The 22,206-nt window shown below is 34.8% G+C and overlaps 1 protein-coding gene and 1 long non-coding RNA gene across 2 annotated transcripts; both read left to right on the top strand.

Moving 5' to 3' along the window:
* The first annotated feature begins 246 nt into the window (after positions 1-246).
* Positions 247-1,092, top strand: LOC140963357 (uncharacterized). The gene is made up of 2 exons (XR_012172677.1): positions 247-538; positions 622-1,092. It is a non-coding gene; the product is annotated as an uncharacterized lncRNA (long non-coding RNA).
* A 4,360-nt stretch (positions 1,093-5,452) lies between these two features.
* On the top strand, positions 5,453-21,652 carry LOC140962810 (protein REDUCED CHLOROPLAST COVERAGE 2-like). The gene is made up of 23 exons (XM_073421825.1): positions 5,453-5,899; positions 6,681-6,742; positions 7,824-7,916; positions 8,141-8,213; positions 8,737-9,144; positions 9,947-10,011; positions 10,119-10,250; positions 10,831-10,872; positions 10,943-11,467; positions 11,568-11,725; positions 11,892-12,390; positions 12,603-12,665; positions 12,741-12,842; positions 13,565-13,885; positions 13,964-14,056; positions 14,151-14,252; positions 14,353-14,457; positions 15,343-15,476; positions 16,852-17,035; positions 18,081-18,212; positions 18,289-18,401; positions 18,783-18,864; positions 18,960-21,652. Exons 1-23 carry the CDS (start codon positions 5,830-5,832, stop codon positions 21,078-21,080), a joined length of 5,679 nt encoding a protein of 1,892 aa, XP_073277926.1. The 5' UTR covers positions 5,453-5,829; the 3' UTR covers positions 21,081-21,652.
* Positions 21,653-22,206: the final 554 nt, after the last annotated feature.

Here is a 22,206-nt window from a genome sequence, read left to right as displayed (position 1 = left end):
TGAGTCAATCTCAAACTATAATTATTTTGTTCGATAGTTCACAAACTGCTCGTGAGTTTTAACGTGTTATTACAGAATTATACTTTTATAATAAATATTATATACATTTCAAATTTAAAATTATACTTTTATAATAAATATTACATACATTTCGAATTTTTGAGTCTTTCGAATGTTTGGAGCTATAGAACCTTGCTATTCGAGCAATTGTTTAAATAACAAATGAATAGGTTCAAAGATTTTATTTAGCCAATAAAATCATATGTAGATAATATTTGCCAAACTTAACACCTCACAAGAAAATGTTCACAATCCACAAGAATCTAGCCTTCTTCTGCAACACATTTCCTCATCTTTCTTCGAAGAAAAAATTAATCAAAAGAAACGAGCTTTCTCTTTCACTGGCCAAGAAAAAAGATATCCCTGAAATTTCTACATCATCAGAAGAAAAATCCGTTTTTCCCACGAAATTATCAGGCGGTAGAATTCTTGTTCAGTCTGCCATTGGAGTATTTGCGTTAGGGTTCATAGATGCCGGGTAACTAATATATCNGTATGTATATACAGTTCTTTTTTTTTTCCAGGTTATGTTTATTGTGGGTTTTTTTTTGTAATGTTCAGGTATAGTGGAGACTGGTCAAGAATTGGAGTGATTTCGAGACAAGTGGAGTATTTTCTGAAAGCTGCAGCCTTTATTGTGGTTCCTTTATGTTTCTTCCTGATTTTTTCATTGTTCAAGGGAGATACGATTGAAGATTGAGAATTTGAGATTGTGTTCATTTTCAGTTTTCTTAAAAAAAAAAAAAAGAGGAGGGGGGGGGGGGGGGTTTAAAAATATGGAAATTGCCATCGTATTGAGAGTGGCATCAGTTATTTAGCATTTAAGAGAACATGTCATTGTAGTAGGAGATTCACCACCCATAACAATGACGTGGGTCGAGTCGACAATACGTTGTTTTACTAAGTAAAATGAATATGTTATATTAAAATATAAAGAGAGTGTTACTCTACATGTAATATTAATCGACAAACTATCAATTTATATGATTTGAGAGGGTTCTGAGCATAATAAGATTTACCTTTAGAAACATTCATTTTTTTCGAGATAGTAACTAAGTCGTACTGGTTGTCGAGACGGAAAACATGTCTTTATACCCTTTTCAAAATGATATCTTGGAAAAACAATGTATTAGTCTTGCATATTAGTCCTTAGTATCATCAAGAAATAAATATTGTAGCTCTATTATGTTACATTTCATATCTGAAGCATTTTTCGATCCAGTCATGGCCATAAAAACTCATGTGAGACGGTCTTACGAGTCAATTTGTGAGACATATATTTTATTTGGATCACTAATGAAAAAACATTACTTTTTATTGTAAATATGTACATAGTTGATATGTCTTATGAACAAAGACTTGTGAGACCGTCTTACAAGAGATCTATTCAATCATGAGACGTTAAATCCAATGATATTGTGATTTAAAGTCAGAGCTTATGCATTATAATACAGCATATTACATATATGGTTCACTTCTTAGATGTGGGCATCACTTGTTTTAACTTGTAATATAAATTTTTATTTAGCTCTGATCATGATAATGTGTGTTCGTTATGGTGAAAGCCTACGGTCTTCTACGAACATAGGGCCGATCTTGTTGTCGACGGAGTGGGCAGCAATCTACATTTCTACGACCATTGATTTTAAATTTTGATGCCGATTAGCAACCTAAGCTTGAATTCCCGAAGCATTGATGCTGGAGTGCAATAATTATCTTCCTGAAAAAGCGATCGAAACGTGATATTTGTGTTGGTGTACGTTTTAAAAATTTCAGTTACACCGCTATCATCTACAACTTTTAGTAAAAACAGTAAGCATTCAATTTTATAATTTATTGAAAGCCAAATTACCAACAGACAACCATTGCAAAACAATAGCCAGGCACACACTGATGGTTGTCAAGCTAATTTCATTTATCTCGAGTTTAAGCTTACTTCGAGCTTGTTAAAAATTAAATATAAATATATGTTCAATTCTTTCCATTGGGATTAATGCTATTTTTTTTTGTCAACTCCACAAATGAGCTCAGCTAGAGCTTACGAGCCACCAAAACAAGGTGAGCTCGAGCTCGCTTATTAACAAACATGTTTGCGAGTTCATGAGCCGAATATCCTTAGGCTTGAGTTTGGTTTGATTAAATTGTCGAACTCAAAATCGAGATCGAGCTTGACTTGATATGATTAATAAATGAACTCAAACGAGATTTTTATCGAACCGAGCTCCGAATAGCTCGTCAACCGTTTGGTTCGTTTACATCCCTACTTGAGGTCATATGGATTTCTGTTTCGAAAACAACCGGGGTTTTAAACACCAATGAGTATTTCATAGAAGTTCAAACAACGTTTTTTACAAGGAAACTAACTACAATTTTCTCCCAAATTATTTGCGTCGTCGAATTTTTTTTAGTAGATCTCTAGTGAGATTGTCTCACGGATATTTATTCATGAGACGAGTCAACCATGCTCATATTTACAATAAAAGTAAAAAAATTCATGGGTGACCTAAATAAAATATATGTCTCACAAAATTAACCCGTAAGACCATCTCACATGAATTTTTGTTTTTTTATTGGTTATATTCATTTAGTATTAATGAATCATTATAAACAAATCTCACCGTTTACGTAATAGTTTCAATTATTTGGATAGATTGAGGATGATACCTTGTTTTAATCCATTAATTAAATCCATACTCGGTGTTCATATAAGTTCTTTCAATAAATTTTTTTTTTGCAATAAAAAAAATATCTTGCTATTTATATTACTTATATCTATGCCAGTTTCAAGGTTTCTTAAGGGAACTTTTTTTATTTTACATTGATGGAAAAACATTTTTTTGCAATAAAAAAATATCTTGCTATTTATATTACTCATATTTATGCCAATTTCAAGGTTTCTTAAGGGGAAAAAAATTATTTTGCATTTATCGAAAAACAATTTTTTGCAATGAAGATTTTGAAAAGTCGTTCACCTACCCGTAGGGGTGTGCATCGGTCGGTTCGGTTCGGTTCGGTTCGGTTCGGTTTTCGGTTTTAGAAATATATAATCCGATATCCGAACTATTTTTCTTTGGTTCGGTTCGGTTTTCTACTAAAACGGTTCGGTTATTTCGGTCGGTTAATTCGGTTTTGGTATAATTATTTAAATTAATAATATAAATATATTGTAAAATATAATATGTTAACTTTCTACATGTTTTCTTAGTAAAATATTTAAATATAAGGTATAAATTATTAAACAAACAACAATCAACTAAAAATGGTTCAAAATAGTTTTTCATTTACTAAATCTCATATCAAAATATATAATATAAATAAAAATATAAAAAAATTATTAATTTAATGAAATTTCGGCTTTTTCGGTTTGTTCGGTTTTGACATATATAATCCGAAACCGAACCAAATAAACTTCGGTTTTAACATTTCTATCAGAATTACAAAATTCGGCTTTCTGTTCGGTTCGGTGTTCGATTTTTTCGGTTTGGATTTTCGATTTTTTCTGTTTTATTCGAAGTTTGAACACCCCTACCTACCCGTATCCATATATTATATAAAATAATTTTATTTTTTTAATTCCTCGTGTCCATAAAAGAATCTTGCACTATTCAATCAAGAATTTTCTTTCTTAATACAGTGCAACAATCAGTTCTACGCATAAAATAAATATTATTGATATATATTTAATATAGAATATTTATAAAGATAATTACTTTAAAAAATTTTATGAAAGAACAATATTTTTGATCTTATAACTCATATATTTTTTATTTTCAGTCATGACATACAATAATTAATAGTCTTAGCTAACTTGTATTTTTTCTTTCGATTTTGATCTTTTTCATCCGAACGTGACACCGAAAAATGTTGACGTGTTTGATATCATATAAACACTCTGATGAAAAAAAATTTAAAAATAATGTAAGACAGTGAACTAAAATTGTGAACTGAATGATAATATGAAATAAAATTAACAATGTGCAAGTTCGGACAAAAAATGCTGATTTACCTTTAATTATTTATCTAACAATTTTTATAAACTTAAATATTATTCACGACTTACATTTATTTCAGATTAATTATATTACTAACTATTTAAATTCAATTTTTACAATGAAAAAGTATTTCCAAAACATGCTACTTTAATACACGAAACACGTCTATCAGCTTGGTAGTATACTATTTTAGATTTTATACAAATGTATAATATAGTTTGAAAAATATTTTTTTTTTAAAAAACCCAATTATTTTATTTTACTCCATATATTAAATAAAAAATAGAAAAAAAATTTATAATATAAGCGTACCATCTGCTATCTCCGCAGCAAAATAAGGACAGACGTGGCATAAAAATTAAGCATGCAAAAATCTATCATTTTATCCAATTAAGTAAATTCTTATCTTGGAAACAAAATCACACTCCTTTTGTCTTCACAATTTCCACATATTTGTAGAGTAAAATACTATTTTTGCATCATTTATTTCCATTTTTCCCCAATGTTAGCCTTTTTTCATTCATCCGTAACATCAGACATGTCAACAATATCCAGTATCACATAAACAATCTTCTCATAACATGTCATCATTTTCTAGCGCTGAATTGGCTAGTAATTATTTATCAATCATTGAAAAAATAAAATATAGACATGTATTAATGTGTTTGTAGCCCCATATAATTTGATACATATAAGTATATACCTGCAATTTACATGTTTTTCATTTGGCCTTATTATATGTAAATTTGCAGTCATTTTGGTCTTATTATATGTCAATTTACAGTCTTAGTGTACTAATTTACAGATTTTTCGTTTTCAGTCATTTTTTCCATCGAGGTTCTGGTGAGCGCCGAGAACGATGACATATCACCGAAAATCGTTGGCATGTACAATTGCAAGTCAATAGTCCAATGGAAATAACCAAAATTGAAAAAAAGTGCAAATTCAGTGGACTAAAGTCGTAAATTAACCGATAATTTCACAACAAAATGAAAAATATGTAAGTTACATAACAAAAAATGGAATTTCTCGTGTATGTATGAATCAGTTAAATTATATTTGTGGACGGAGAGAATACGTGGTGATTGTGATTATAGAGTAGGTCTCTTGTGAGACGATCTCACGAATCTTTATCAGTGAGACGGGTCAACCTTACCGATATTCACAATAAAAAGTAATACTCTTAGCATAAAAAGTAAGATTTTTTAATGGTTCACAATAAAAAGTAATATTTTAGAATAAAAAGTAATATTTTTTCATGGACGATCCAAATAAAAGATCTGTCTCACAAAATACGACCCGTAAGATCGTCTCACATAAGTTTTTGTCGTGATTATAATTGTGAGACAGATAAATAATCCAAGAAGAAGCTAAGCTGGGATACGCGAGATTTCTCAAATTGTTAGCCTTACATTCTCCTTGAGTAAGTACAAAATTTAACAGAAGAAAATTGCTTGTGGGTTGTGTATGTTACCTTATCCTATCCTTCCATCTCTCTTCTCTTTTTTTCTTTTATTTTTCCCACCATCTTCTTCTCCACTTCCTTCAATAAAACTTCAAAAACTTCTACTTCATCCATCGTTTATTCAAGTGTCACATTTCATATATATCAACTCCACAGATTACATGACAGATTCTTGATTATTTTCGGGTTTTCTTGATACTTTTCTGGGATTCTAAGCCATTATTCTCGAGGGAATATTAGTGCAACTTTCCTATGGTTTTTATCGAAATAACAATATTTTGACATTGCCATTTGTGACTTATTTCAATTCGAATGGCTCCTAAAGCCGGGAAGACTAAACCCCACAAAGCCAAAGGAGAGAAGAAGAAGAAGGAAGAGAAAGGTTTGCTGTTTTTTTAATCTTCTTTATACATATATTTGTGTGTGTGTATATGTGTATGTATACATTTGTATATGCATGTATTTTGAAATTGTTAATTTAGTTTTAGATGAATTATAGAAAATTCAATCTCAATAACTTCTGAAAAATCAATCATTCATCATTGGCTGGAAAACTCAAGAGGTCATCAATTGGACCAGTTTTATCTTATCAAATAATTTTTTTTTAAATTTTTGAAAATTTAAAAATTATGAATATTACCGAAGTATATAAATCAATTTTTTTTATTAAAAAAGTTTGTCAATTACGAGAACAATTATTTTTTGTTTAATTATTTTTATAAAATTAGTACTCTATGTTATCACAGGAACTTCATAGATATGAGAGTTTTAATCAGACATCAATATGATTTAAAATGATTATTAAATTCATTTTATAATTTGGAAAAAAATATTACGATAAGATATTTATGCCCTTTATTTTTTTGACAAAAACTTGTTTGAGACGGTCTCACGGGTCGTATTTTGTGAGACATATATCTTATTTAGATCACCCATGAAAAAATATTACTTTTATGCTAAGAATATTACTTTTTATTGTGAATATCGGTAGGGTTGAACCGCGTCTCACAAATAAAGATTCGTGAGACCGTCTTACAAGATGATACCTACTCTAATTTTTTTATTATTTTATTTAAAAACTACAAATTATTACTATTATTTTTATTTATATGATAAATTACTAAAATATTAATTTTCTCATACCTTTGTTTCACATTTTACAGTGTTACCAACTGTAATAGAGATAACAGTAGAAACACCCGAAGACTCACAAGTTACACTTAAGGTATGTAAATGAGCCTTCATCTAACCTAAGTAGCGTTTTTTAGTTGGAAGATAAAGTTTGTTAAGATCGAATCGAAACTCCGATTTCGTATCAAATTTGATATCTTGATTGGTGCAAATAATTTATAACTCATGAGTAGGTCTCTTGTGAGACGGTCTAAAAAATCTTTACCTGTGAGACGGGTCAACCCTACCGATATGCACAATAAAAGTAATATCCTTAGCATAAAAAATAATACTTTTTCATGGATGAACCTAATAAGAGATTCGTCTCACAAAATACGACCCGTGAGACCGTCTCACACAAGTTTTTGTCATAAGTCATCGACACCGAACTCCTAATTAAGTTGTGTTTTTTTATTACATTGTAGTTAATACCTTAATTTAAACATAAAGAAACTATCTTTACTTTAGTATTTAATATAATTTGATTGTAATATTTAAATTATTAAAGAGTATTTAAAGAGAACAATTGTTTAATTTTGACATACTGAATCTTTTGCAAATGAAAAATAGCCTAATATATATTTTTTTTTAAAAAAAAACAACAATGGGGAGTTTAATTAAAACACTAAAGTTTTATTGGATTAAAAAATTTCATTTATTTTTAATTCCCTTGATAATATTGTTTTTATATCCAAAATATGGTAAATCATCTCCTGAATTATCATCGAAGTTCTTAACTAGTGTCGAAGAGAGGATTACGAAAGAAGCTATGTAATTAAAATTTGAAAATTAGAGGCAACAACACCTTATTTTCGATTGCGTATAATAATAAAAGAGTGGACTCATGTGAGACCGTCTCACGGATCTTAATCTGTGAGACGGGTCAACCCTACTGATATTCACAATAAAAAGTAATACTTTTTCATGGATGACCCAAATAAGAGATCCGTCTCACAAATACGACCCATGAGACCGTCTCACACAAGTTTTTGTCATAATAAAATTTTAATATATCTCCCTATATATATATATTTTTGTAATTAGAAAAAAAATGAAGAGAATTTAGTGATGAACCAATTATATACAAATAATTGTAATTGTGAAGCTCATTTTGTAGTATTATTTTGTTATTACAGGGAATATCTACGGACAACATTTTAGATGTGAAAAAACTTTTAGCCGTACACGTGGAGACTTGTCACTTGACCAACTATTCTTTGTCTCATGAGGTAAACATTTTTAGATTAAATTTATTCTGAATTTCACATTATTTAATTTAATTTAAATTATTGGATTATATAATAGTTCGTTAATACTTTTTTCTAGTTTGGAAATTAGATTGTTATAATTGAGTAACTCGAGATTTTATTTCAAATTTGAGATTTTGATATCCGAAGATGGACTACACATCGTACTATTGTTCGTGAATTTAAATGATTTATTTATTTTTTAGATTCGAGGGACAAAATTGAAAGAGAAAGTGGAAATCTCGTCTCTCAAGCCCTACCACCTCACCATTGTTGAAGGTATGTCATAAATATTTTTATTTTTTTATTTTTGAAAAATAAATAAATATATTCATATATTATTTTTAATTTATTTCCGAAAAATACACACTTAACTCATTTACACATTTCTCATTAAATTTTTTATTTCTCCCAAAATAATTCCATTATTATATCATATTTACAATTATAAAATAATTGTGTGTATTCGGGAAAAAAAAATTAAATTACTGCAACATTTTGATATTAAAGACGTATATAATCGAAATGTATTTCTTTCTAAAAAAAGAATGATGTGACGATGAATGATATATAATATATGAACGATATATCTATTTATATAATTAACATGATGGTTTTTAACTTCATTTTTCGTAAAACTTGGTTAGACGTTGGAATAAACGAAATATGTATAATCAATTTATGTCTTATCATCTACATCAAAATTTAGAATTCGAGAGCATACAAAATTTTGGGTATAAAAGATATAAATGAAAATAACAGGGGTCAAATTGAAAAAAATTGTATTTTTAAATTGCAACAGAGAAGTACACAGAAGAGCTAGCGGTGGCCCACATCCGACGGCTGTTAGACATAATCGCCTGCACAACTTCATTCAGTTCATCTTCGTCCCCCAAACCGGTTTCACGGACCGGGATCAAAGAATCCGGTCCAAACGAAAACGGTTCAATCGACTCAGAAACCGGTTCGGAAAATGCGGCATCGGATCCTCCTCCCAAGGCTAAAGCCACCGACCAAAAAGCCGGCGGTTCCACGGCCGTCTCTGGGAAGGTCAAGCCTTCGAAGCTGGACATTCACGCAACCGACGCCTCCGTCGGAGTGGAAACTGTGGAGAAAGGAGACACTGTTTCGGCGCTGATGTACCCGCCGCCGAGGCTTGGGCAGTTCTACGATTTCTTCTCGTTCTCTCACCTCACTCCGCCGATTCAATGTGAGTGTTAGTATTACATGTACTACGAAAAACATTTGTGAAAGATGTGGAGGAACTTAGCATTTTAAACTTTGCTATTTCGTTAGCATGCGATTGATTATCACGTGCATTATGAACAGTTGGTGTTAGTGTTATTTTTGTGAAATGATAGTGGCAAGCATAATGTAAGGCCAAGAGAGAAGAATACCTCGAGCTTCTCATTGTATTGTGGACTGTGGAGTCGATGTAGTACATGCAACAATTTAATTCTGAGCAACATGGAGTGACCGATAACTCTAGGGAGTCTCCAACTTAAACAAGGAATAATTTGGGTTTTGGCTCTTTTCTTGGGTTTATAGTTTAATATCGTTACTCCCTTGAGAGTGGGCAGACTGAAGGGACAGCTTTAAGAAGTCTACCATCGAGTCGGTGTCGATAATGCTGTCTATGTTCACGTTATAGGTTGGATTATGTATGCAATGAATATTGAAAAATAAGTAAGAGCTGTTCAAAGTGGCTTGTCACCGGCTTCAACTTCTCAAGGAGTGGATAATGTGGCTATCTCATATATCAGCTCCGCAAGCAATCGGGATAGGCTAATAATATGCTGAAGGAGTTCTTCCAGCTAGAAGGATAGTCTTTTGTATTTCTATTGATTTATCTAGTATTTGAAAGTGTATTCCTTTTATAATTGGATACAAATGTAATGTGCAGGTTTTTCCAATCATTTGTTCATTGGATATTGTGGCTACTCGGTAATCTTCTGTCGGACAGACAGAGATGTGTACTTTGTTGGCTAATAGTAAGTCCGTAATTTTTGCAGACATTAGGAGATCTACGCGGCCATATCTTGAAGATAAAACAGATGAAGATTTCTTTCAAATTGATGTTAGCATCTCAAACTCTTAAGTGATAGTTCTTTGTTCTCTTTCATCTCTCGATTTGTTCATTATGAGAGTTGACATGGTGATGGTTGAAGTTGAACTTGTATTTAGGTACGGATTTGCGGTGGGAAGCCAACAACATTTGTTGCTTCTCAAAAAGGTTTTTATCCTTCTGGAAAACGCAATCTTTTAAGCCTCTCGTTGATATGCCTCTTGCAGCAGATGAGCAGAACTTTTGATTCTGTAAGTTATTTTTTCTTCAGAAACTATCACACTTTTCTTATCTTTTCTGTATTAGGAGATTGGAGGGTCTAATTTCAGCATGGTATAACGTAAAAGATATATCTTCAAGAAAGAAAGGTTAAGGTTAGGGGTTACTTTCTGGGTGAAAAATAAGAACAGATAGAAGAGAGACAACTTTTCCCACTTCTCTTCTTGTTGCATTCTTTTAGCTTTATCTACTTGTGTAAGCCAAAACCTATTCTACAACAATTTGCAAACTTGATACTGAAAGGCCCATGGTTCAATACCGATGAGACTGTTTGAGCTCTGGGGCTTCATCGGTATTGAGGTTACTTACCGTTGGTATTTTGTTGAGCATATTGTCATCCTGAGGCAGCTAGATGTATGGTAAAAGCTCCCGCTCCTGCTCCCTAACTTTTTCTCTGTTTTGAGTATGCCAGCTCTAGTGAGTTTTTATTTTCGTTAGAATGAGTGACATACTTTGACAAATGCTACTATTCGAGCACAGTTAGTTGTATTCTTTTCATAATGCATTCAACTAAAATCTTTCTGAATTGGGTGGTACTATTTGTATTCTCAGGCATACAAGGCTCTTATGAAAGCTTTCACGGAGCACAATAAAGTGAGTGACTTTGTGCTTAAACCTGTAACATTTTTGGAAGAGATTAAATGATGCTATGCTGTTGTTTCAGTTTGGAAATCTTCCTTATGGTTTTCGCGCAAACACTTGGCTGGTTCCCCCTGTTGTTGCCGAGAACCCATCAATCTTCACTCCGCTTCCCATGGAAGATGAAAATTGGGGAGGAAATGGAGGTGGACAAGGAAGAGATGGAAAATATGACTGCAGGCCGTGGGCAAAAGAATTTCTAATTTTGGCAAAAATGCCATGTAAGACAGCAGAAGAGAGGCAAATACGAGATAGAAAAGCATTTCTCCTCCACAGTCTGTTTGTTGATGTTTCTGTCTTTAAAGCAGTTACTGTGATCGAACGCCTTATGAACAACAGTTTACAGTCTAGTGATTGTTCTGGTTCATCAGTTTTAAATGAGGAAAGGATTGGAGATCTACTTATAAGCGTGTCAAAAGATATTCCAGATGCTAGCACAAAGTTGGATGGCAAAAATGACGGAAGCCAGGTTCTTGGACTATCAGACGAAGAGCTGACTAAGAGAAACTTGATTAAAGGAATCACTGCAGATGAGAGTGCAACTGTCCATGTCTGTCATAATTTTCCAATTCTCTTTCTAGATATCCCAGCAAGTTGTATTAATATTTGAAATAATAAATTTTGCATGATGAGATCATTTTTCATTTCAGGATACTTCTACTTTGGGAGTTGTCGTTGTTAGGCACTGTGGCTATACAGCTATTGTGAAAGTTTCAGCAGAGGTGAATTGGGAGGGTAGTCCCATTCCTCAAGATATTGACATTGAGGATCACTCAGAGGGTGGAGCAAATGCGTTGAATGTTAATAGGTCGGTGAAACATGCTCCACTTTCAACATTTAACTTTAACTTACCAAATTTATTTACTCTGGACAATGAAATCATGTAATTCATACAAGGATAATGAGAATTGATTTCATCGTGTAACTACTCTATCTTGGGCAATTGATCATGGTGCTTTAGTCTGAGTTTGCAGCTTGAGAATGCTGTTGCACAAGTCCAGCACACCCCAATTATGTTGCCTGGTTCCAAGAATCCAGAATGCGGATGTCGAAGAATTACTGTCCAGTAGGCCTTTGGTGAGGAAGGTTCTAAGTGAAAGTTTGGACAGACTGCAAGGAGAAGAATCTAAACCGACAAAGTCTATAAGATGGGAGCTTGGTGCCTGTTGGGTGCAACACCTGCAAAATCAGGCTTCTGGAAAAAATGAGTCAAAAAAGCATGAAGAAGCTAAAGTTGAGCCAGCTGTAAAAGGTCTTGGGAAGCATGGGCTCCTGAAGGATTTTAAAAAGAAAGCAGATGGCCGGAGCAACAAAACTGATCTGAATACAGAGGTGATAGCTAATGACAATTTTGATGCAAACAAAAAGGAACTTGAGAACCAAGATGAGGAAAAGGAACTAATGTGGAAAAAGTTGATTCCTGAAGCATCATATTTGCGCCTCAAAGAATCGGAAACTGGTCTTCATCTTAAGGTGGTTGTGGTTATTTTTTTTGTATATCCTCTAACTATCCTGTAATTCCTTCCATTTATCTTCTCGACTTGATATGTGAAATTAGATCCAGGGGATAATATATATTCTCAAAATTAATGGATCTTGTCCATGCAAATGTGTAAAAGGTTCATTTGATTGTGGCTTCTAACGCATATTTGACAGACCTCTCTGATTTCAATTCATCTTGACAGTCACCTGATGAGTTGATAGAGATGGCACATAAATACTATTCTGATACTGCCCTCCCTAAACTGGTTAGTCTCTTATTCACGGCTAATATTAGCCATGCAGAAATATGCCTCATAACTGGTTCTTTAATCTTTTGACAGGTTGCTGATTTTGGCTCATTGGAACTTTCTCCAGTTGACGGACGGACTCTGACAGATTTCATGCATACCAGGGGTTTGCAAATGTGTTATTTGGGACATGTGGTAATTCTCCATTTGTGATATATTTTGTCTTCTAATCTTTGATTTATTTTATATTCCCTTCAGCTTCAGCTGCATTCACTAAGTACATTGTTCAGGTTTTGTTCCGATTAAATAGGAGGTCAATTGAGAAAAAGAAAAGAAATAGATTAAAGTCACAAAGTTTCATGTTTGTCTTTCGAAAATATCATGTTTCTATTAATAAATTTACTGGCACAGTAGAATACCTTCTCGGAATGGCTTGAGTAAAAATACTTATAGAAGTTCTACAAAGCAGTGTGTGCTTTGAGTTAATATTTCGGGATGCTATAGCATGCACTGTCAATGGAATGACACATGTAAATTATGCATGTTTAAGGAAGGGAGGTTAAGTTCGTGAAAAATGAGGAGAGAGGAAATCTCAAGAAGTGGCATGGTGGGAGTTAATGGCAATGGCTCCCAAGGCTACTAGACCTAGAAATGTTGAAGTGGTAGCCAACCTCAATTTATTGCCTTACCACATCAGGCTTTTGGAGTTAAATAAGCAGGAGATTTTTTCTTGTGAAATGTAGTAGTGATATAACTTCTTATATTCGAAAGTTCTAGTAACATATGAATTGATATGTTTATAACCCCCACCCCTCCCTCCATGCTTTATTTTCTGGACATTCACGTGAATATGCTTCCTTAGGCAAGGACGTTTTCAAACCTTACATGCCTTTTGGTTTATATCTCATCCTTCTCAGGTTGAACTTGCGGATAAGCTCCCTCATGTCCAGTCCCTCTGTATTCATGAGATGGTTGTTCGAGCTTACAAGCACATTCTGCAGGCTGTTGTTGCAGCTGTGGATGATGTAACTAACATGGCTTCATTGGTGGCTTCATGTTTGAATATGTTGTTAGGGTCACCAACTACAGAAAATGTTGACGTGAATGCGAGTTTTGATGATGAATTAAAATGGAAGTGGGTTGAGAAATTCCTTCAGAAGAGGTTTGGGTGGCAATGGAAGGATGAAACAGGCACTGAGCTGAGAAAGTTTGCACTTCTTCGGGGGCTTTGCCACAAGGTAGGCTAATGCCTCCTGAGTAACTGACTTGACTAAGAGGACTCATTTTTTACCTGATACGTATGTACTATTTTTTAGGTCGGCCTTGAACTTGTTTCCAGGGACTATGATATGGACTCTCCCTCCCCTTTCAGAAAATCAGATATAATCAGCATGATTCCTGTTTATAAGGTATGCTTCTGGTGATTCATTTCCATATGGTAAATAAGATTTCACAGTATTATCAGGTAGTTCTGACTTCTGACAGCATTTATCTTCCATATAGCACGTTGCTTGCTCATCTGCAGATGGTCGTACACTTTTGGAGTCATCTAAAACATCCTTGGACAAGGGCAAATTGGAGGATGCTGTTAATTATGGAACTAAGGTAACGATCATTATCCCAGTCAGTTCCTCCTTCAGTAATTCTCGCTGTGGCAGTTAATATACATCAGCTCAAAGTGTGAACACCGTTTATTTCAATGAAGGCACTCTCAAAACTGGTGTCAGTTTGTGGTCCTTATCATCGAATGACAGCTGGCGCTTATAGTTTGTTGGCTGTGGTGCTCTACCACACTGGGGATTTTAATCAGGTACTGAGAATCAAATCTTCAAAAATTTAAATATATGCTCCAATGACCATCGTATTCATTTGGTCCACTTTGTTCAACAAACCTCGGGCCTCTCTGTAAATGAATTTCATCGACATCAGGAATTAGTCACCTTGTCACGTCACAAATGTACCCTGACAGGTGAGAATGGCCAGTGAAGATGACTGATATTTATTAGCTTATGCTTAAAATGAAGGTTTAAGCAATCTTTTCAGTTGCTAGGTGGATTGTTGCAAACTAAATTTTTAGTTGATTCAAAACAAGAAGAATTACGATAATCTGTGTGAAACACCCAGCCAAGGATTAAATACTTTCACAAGAAGAAAGGCACTACCCCTCTCCCTGCCCTAGCAAGTGCTAGTCAAAAGCTGAAAAATAAACCGAATAACTCCTCCGTAACCGACTCTCTCCTTATGTATTTTTTCTCTAATCGTTTCCCTTTACTCAAGTCGTTGTTTCTAGTCTATTCTTGACAATTGGGCCCTCCCGGGAAAAACCACCATGCTGTTGAACTTTGACCCTGAATGATGCCTGTAGGTTTGATTGTATCACGCATCTAAAAGTGAGATACGATATTTGCACGTTGACAATCCATTTTATTTGTATTTAAGACACAAGGTGTGAATTTTATTCATGCCTTGAGTATTATTGGCCTGACAAATTTTCGAACTATAGCGTAGGGCTATGTAATCAAAACGTTGAATCAATAGACAGTCACAGCCTTGTCCATTAAACCTCATTATTCACTCCCATTGTCGTAAACTTGTATTCTGTTGTGTTTCATTTTTAAAATGGATTGAACATGTAGACATGTCTGAAAACTTTTATAGGCTTCAAGATCCGTGTTTTTATATTCTGTGTGAGCAGGCTACAATATACCAGCAAAAAGCTTTAGACATCAATGAGAGAGAGCTTGGGCTTGATCACCCGGATACAATGAAAAGCTATGGAGATTTAGCTGTCTTCTACTATCGGCTCCAACATACAGAGCTGGCTTTGAAGTACGTTCATGCAATCCTTAGATTTTTTCTAGTTTCACCTTAGCTATGTCCCTTGACGTGGAAAGTTTCCTTTGTGTAAAAGCTGATGTGATTTTCATCTATTAGTTCACTTAATAAACCAAAAACTTGATGGAGTTCCATTATTGGTAAGCATAAATATCTTCTTTTTTATTTTGTTGGACTTGCCTAATATTTTTTTCTTTTATATGAACTTTCTCCCCAAAAATTTTGGGCCACAGTCGGACAAGCATCTGTTAAGATATGGATGAACTAAATATCCATTGGACACAAGTTTTTAAAAGATCGGAAAACTATCAAATTATAATGTATCGAACCATTGTGCACTTTTCAGTTCAATATGGTTTTTGTCCTGCGATCTTTTCTTATATTTAGGATCAGTTGTTTCAGAATCACTTCTCTATTAATCTTGTACCCTAGAGGTTAAGAGTTTGAAGCACAATTAGAGAAGCTTAGTAATTCCACATGGGTAAGTTACCAATGGACTGACCCTTTTTTCCCGATTTCGTGAATGCAATATTATCTGAGATCAAGGATATTAAAGAGTGGGATGTTGGTGTCTACATTTAGATAGATTTAGCTAGTTATTATTCGGACAAATTTGCGTCGAACAACATGAAACAATGAGAACTGGTAAAACATAAATATTGATCGGAAAAATTGTAAATTGTATAAATGTATTTTTTCAATGATTGTTTGACCGAAAAGACTGAACTTTTTGTCTAGTTGGCTATTTTATGAACTACATGAACAATGAGAACTGGTAAAACATTAATATTGATCAGAAAAATTATAAATTGTATGGGAAAAATGTATTTTTACGGTGACTGTTTGACTTGAACTACTGAACTTTTGTCCAGTTGGCTATTTTATGTTAGCTGTGTCGATATGACAAATCATCACAGGCAAAATGTATGTTTATGGTGATTATTTTACCAAAAGGCTGAGCTTTTGTCCAGCTTGCCATTCTATGAGCTCAAGTGTCATGATCGTATCATGGATTGTTTGTTTTGACTCTTTGCTTGGCAACAAATTAATTATCCCATGATTCGTAGCTTGTGGGAACACTAGAAACTGACTATCCTGTAATTCATTTCAACCTGCAAAGTTAATTTGATTTTAACTGCTATGGGAAATAGCTGAATATTTTCATCGACTTTTTTGTTTTCAAGAAGTCGTAGCTTCGTAAAATTTAGCATCTCGGTAACCAATTCTTTGAATTTTGTTATATTACACCATCAGATATCTTCCTCAATAGCTTTGCAATCAGAATATACATTCATAATACTGCTTTCAATTGTGAAATTCTGTACCTAAATTTCCTCAATAGTTCTGAGCTTGTATCTTGGCTTTTTAGGTATGTCAATCGTGCACTGTACCTCTTGCATCTAACTTGTGGACCTTCTCATCCAAATACCGCTGCCACCTATATTAATGTAGCTATGATGGAAGAAGGTCTGGGTAACGTACATCTTGCTCTTAGATATCTGCATGAGGCTCTCAAGTGCAACCAAAGACTGCTAGGAGCAGATCATATACAAGTAATCTCTCTCTCTCTGTGCGCGTGCGCGTGTGTATTTATGTATCTATATCTGTCAATATCTCTCCGCAAATGCACCCAGACACCAATGATGGAAATGGTGATGCTAAACTTATTTTCAGCACTTAAATCTTGTATCTATTTAATCCCTAAACCCTCGAGTCTAACATTTCAAGCTCGATAACCAACTGTATCAACGACCACATTTCAATGACCATCTTCAAATTCCATTGGCAGAAGAGGACAAAGTCTATGTAGTTAAATCATGTGAACTAAGAAGAGAAGGTTCACATTTCACATATTCATATGTCGTTCTTTACCATTATCAACAAGTTGGAGTAATCAAAGTATCTTCATCCATTTAAGTAGTTGATTATGCAATATTTTTACTTAATCGTTAAGTGCATAACAAAAGTGTATTTCGGTTACCATTCTTGTATTAGATACGGATGAAATTGTGAATTTGGACAAAGTTGTTTTTTGAGACATAAAAATTTAAGTAGATGTGCAATTAAAAGAGTTAAAAGTCCTAAATTAAAATGTAAGTATTGCAGAGGTTGTAGGTATGATTTCTTTTTTAGTATTGCACAGTCTGTTGTCCAAATTCTATTATGTCAGTCTGCTTATGCGGTTAACTTGTTCGATTAATCACCCTCTTTTATTTTTTCAATAAAGAATTAGACTTCTTAGAAAATTCGTCTCTTTTGATGAGAATAATGAGCCAAATGTTTAAATTTTAAAGTGCATGTTTGCTCATCTCTCCATTGGCTTAAATTGATCATCTTTGATCTCATAAAAAGAACCATGTTTTCATGCTAGGATTTCATTGAAAATGGGAGTACGTCCCAAAATCAAATTTCTACTTCTAGTTTGCCGAACATTTTAATATTTTCATTGACAACACAAAATCGGCGCCAACTGGAATTGATGTTAGAGTACCATTGGAATGCAGCTCTTCCATTAAACCTAGTCTGCAGTCTCATAATTCTTATTGACCAAAATTGATAAGGTGAATATATCTGGCCTTTCCTCTTTTGCATTTTCAGACCGCAGCTAGCTATCATGCCATTGCAATTGCTCTCTCATTGATGGAAGCATATTCCTTGAGTGTTCAGCACGAACAAACTACACTTCAGATTCTGCAAACCAAGCTTGGACCAGATGATCTCCGTACACAGGTAATGCATGATTCTATATCTGATGCGGGACTAATGTTATAAGAATGATCTTCTAAATCTTATTTGAAAATTTTAGGATGCTGCTGCATGGCTTGAATATTTCGAGTCCAAGGCGCTGGAGCAGCAAGAAGCGGCACGAAATGGCACCCCGAAACCAGATGCTTCCATTTCTAGCAAAGGTCATTTAAGGTACGTATTATCCAGTTTTTTTGGATTGTTTGTGAGTAAATCAGGCATTGCCACCTGGCCTGGTTTCAGAAAGATCACTATTTGGATGGAATAAATATCGTATCTCCCTGATCAGTTATCTGGATAGTGATTGGCTACCATTTTATCATCTTCCATTGGCTAAATCTTCTAAGCTTTTGACACATCTGAAAACCTATTTTGAATCATATATGGTAAATTCTTGAAATCTTGCAAATGCTGGATAAAGAGAATTTGGATAGTCAATGGTGACATTCTAATCCAGTAAGGCAGAGAAATTATTTATACCACCATTACATAAATGCTTGTCACTTTTGATGAATTTCACTAAACTGCAATTCCTTTTCTGTTTTGTGGAATCAGCGTGTCAGACCTATTAGACTATATAACTCCGGATGCAGAAATGAAAGTACGAGATGCCCTAAAGAAGCAAGCTCGTGCCAAGGTTAAAATATTTTGTATTTCTCATGTGCAGATCTGATATTTACTGTTCTTTCTTACGCAGACAATTTTTCTGATAAACAGTCTTTTCTTGTACAGCTCAAGGGAAAAGTAGGCCCAAATTGGGAAACAGGGACTGATGAATATCATAAGGATGAATTCTCATCTACCACTGAACCTATTGCAGAGAACTTGAGCGATAAAGAAAATAGATCTGAGAGAGAGAATAAATCTGAGTCTCACTTAGTGGATTCCACCAAGAATTCAGAATTCAGATCAGTAGATGAAACTTTGTTGGATCAAAATGAGGACCTCGGAAAGGATGATATCTCTGATGAAGGATGGCAAGAAGCTTTTCCAAAAGGACGCTCGCCCATGGTCCACAAGGTCTCTGCTTCTAGGAGGCCAACTCTTGCGAAATTGAACACCAACTTTATCAATACGTCCCAGACATCCAAAATTCGAGGTAAACCAAGTAATTTTACCTCTCCTAGAACGACGTCAAATGAGAATGTTGCTACTCATGGACCAGCACCTCAATCTCAAAATTTTTTTGCCAAGAGCGCTAGCGGTAGCCCAAAACCGACAATTCAATCTGGGGTATCTAATGGGATAGAGAACTCCGCAAATCCACAATCGGCGCCAGCAAGCCCAGCTTCTAATGAAGTCCAGAAACCTTCCATTGTTAATTCAGTTCAAGTAGCTAGAAAACTATTTTCATACAAAGAAGTTGCTTTAGCTCGACCAGGTACAATTGTTAAGGCTGTTGTAGAGCATCTGCCTAAGGAGAGTTCTGAAGAAGTAAGTGTTCAAGTCAGTAGCGAGGCAAGTGCCATAGATGGCATACCGGTAACCATATCGAAAAATGCTGAGGTAGATCAAACTCAGATATATGAAGAAAAAAACCCTGGGGAGGACTGTGATATGGAAATCAACCAAACTGCTGAGGAAAATCAAGAGGTTTCAAGTGGAGGTTCTGACAAAAAATCACCAGAAATTACAACAGTTATTGAAACTACAGTTGAAAGTGTAGAAGGCCAAAATGGACCTGAATCCATCTCAGAAATTGGAAATTCTGTTTCATCTGAGAGCTCCAATCGCACGTTCGAAAATGTGGCATCTCACATGCAACCCACAGTTCCTTTGACTAATATTGCCCCTCCCGTTGATTCTGCCGAAAATACTGGTCAGTTGCTAGAGAAAGTTTCCTCTGACTTAAATGAAAGCACAATACAGGAAGACATTAAAATTCATTTACCTAATGGAAGTGAAAATGTTGGTTCACCGCCAAATGTGGAAGAGAACCTAGTCACGGAAAGTTCCACCTTTTCTCCTACTCAGGCAGAAAAGCTAGGTGATTCAGAGATAGGGAAGGAGCCAACCAGGAAATTATCTGCTGCTGCACCTCCATTTAATCCATCCACGATTCCAGTTTTTGGTTCTATTCCCCTTCACTTATATACTGAACTTGGAGGACTATTACCATCACCAGCGAATATCGCACCAATTCTAGGTGCTAATTCGGTTCGTAGATCACCACATTTGTCTGCTACTGCTAGAATTCCATATGGTCCACGGCTCTCAGGTGGGTATATTCGATCTGGAAATCGTCTTCACCGTAACAAGCCCTCTTTCCAAAATGGTGAGCATAATGCGGATCAAACTCAATTCAGCCCTCCAAGAATAATGAACCCACAAGCAGTTGAGTTTATACCTGGACAACCATGGGTTCACGATGGCTATGCAGTTGCTCCAAATGGTTATATGACTCCACAAAATGGTATTCCTTTCTCAACAAATGTTTATTCCCTATCACCAAGTGGCTTCCCAACGTTGATCACTGGTGTGCCAGAAACTCCAAATGGATTGTCAGCGTCTCCTATGGGTTCTGTGGAGTCTCCCTCGAGTGTAAATGTTGAAGATATTGATACTGGAATAAATAAACTGGCAGAAGATGGTGGCATAGAGGGATCATCTAGCAACTTGGCAATCATCACCTCACAAATGTCAGAAATTGTGCAGGAACAACATGGACTAGATGAAGAAACCAAGTCAGAAAACATTGAGAAATTAAATTGCGAAGATGGAGAAAAATATACCAATTTTGATATCACTTCTGCAAAAGATAACGGTGATAACTTAACAGTTGAAGAAAAGACAACTAAGCGTTGGGGAGATTACTGTGATGACGAAGCTGATGTTATCGGGGTGGCTAATTGAATGGCTAAGATATTCTGGCAGGAACGAATGCTCTATTAGAAATGGCATCTTTACATGTTAGGAAGTGAAATGGACTGGGATTGTGAACCAGAAAAAAAGCTTGAAAGTTTCTTATTTGAAAAATCCATAGATTACAGTAAACCTGAAGGAACGCCGAGCTGCAGCTACAGTATGATTTTGTGCTATCTTGTTTGTTGAAGATCATCGAAAGACACACAAGGGAAATCAACTAAGATTTTAAATCTTGAAGGTTCAGGTGTCGGGTATTTTATCCGATGATTTCGATACTTTTGCCGTGCATTTTTTAGTTCGGTGGTTCTTGAGTGAAACAAGGTCAAACAATTGCCGGAGTCTAGTTTCATCAAACAATTTCCTTCAGGTACGATCATGTGCATGAGTTGCAAGAAGAGTATGCCTGGACATAGTTAAATACGTTCTATTTTTTGAACTTATTGCAATCAAGTTTTGAAGTGTTGACTCAGAATCATGTAATAATTAGGCTTTCCTGGTTTAGCTAAGAATTTGTTTGTAGAAACGTGTTGAATAAAGTAAACTTATCACCAATTTGTTTTGATCCAAGCTGCAAATAGATTTTCTTTTTGTGTGCATATTTAACTTAATGTAAAACACCAAAGTTGCCCGAATGATGTTATACAAACTGGATTATGAATAAAATGTGTTTAAAAAACAAAACTTCCGAAAGAGTTAACCCAATTTCCTGACTAATCCCTTTGATAGTGAAACAAAAGAAATGGAACAAGAGGACATTCCACAACTCAATCAATAATCCCAAACCATTCAGCCTATCAAACCATTTCGAGCACCTGGGATTGAGCCAGCGAGCGAGTCTGGCCTGATTCCAGGGGAGGATAGCTTATTCTTAGATACATCAAGAACCAAGGCCGCAAGCAAAATTCCCAGAAATTCGACGACGGCATCTTTAGCCGACGCGTCAGAAGACTGAAAGATTCCTAGTTCGTCGAAGAACTCCTTGGCAGCGCCGGCGAGAGAAGAAACCACGGATCCGATCCAAATGTTGCGGCGGCGGACGAAGAAGAAAATAATAGAGATGAAGAAGCAGAAAAGGACATGGTATAATTTGTTGTTAGAATAATTTTCATAATTA

The sequence above is a fragment of the Primulina huaijiensis genome, chromosome 17 (assembly GCF_012295235.1).
Source record: "Primulina huaijiensis isolate GDHJ02 chromosome 17, ASM1229523v2, whole genome shotgun sequence".
Lineage (NCBI taxonomy): Eukaryota > Viridiplantae > Streptophyta > Magnoliopsida > Lamiales > Gesneriaceae > Primulina > Primulina huaijiensis.
The sequence above is the reverse complement of the archived record's forward strand: the minus strand, read 5'-3'. Positions and strand labels throughout refer to the sequence as shown.

Coding starts and splice junctions, on each gene's coding strand:
- LOC140962810 (XM_073421825.1), top strand. CDS start 5,830: ATGGCTCCTAAAGCCGGGAAGACTAAACCCCACAAAGCCAAAGGAGAG. Junction 11,726..11,891: donor AATGCGTTGAATGTTAATAG/GTCGGTGAAACA, acceptor CTGAGTTTGCAG/CTTGAGAATGCTGTTGCACA. Junction 13,886..13,963: donor TTCGGGGGCTTTGCCACAAG/GTAGGCTAATGC, acceptor ACTATTTTTTAG/GTCGGCCTTGAACTTGTTTC.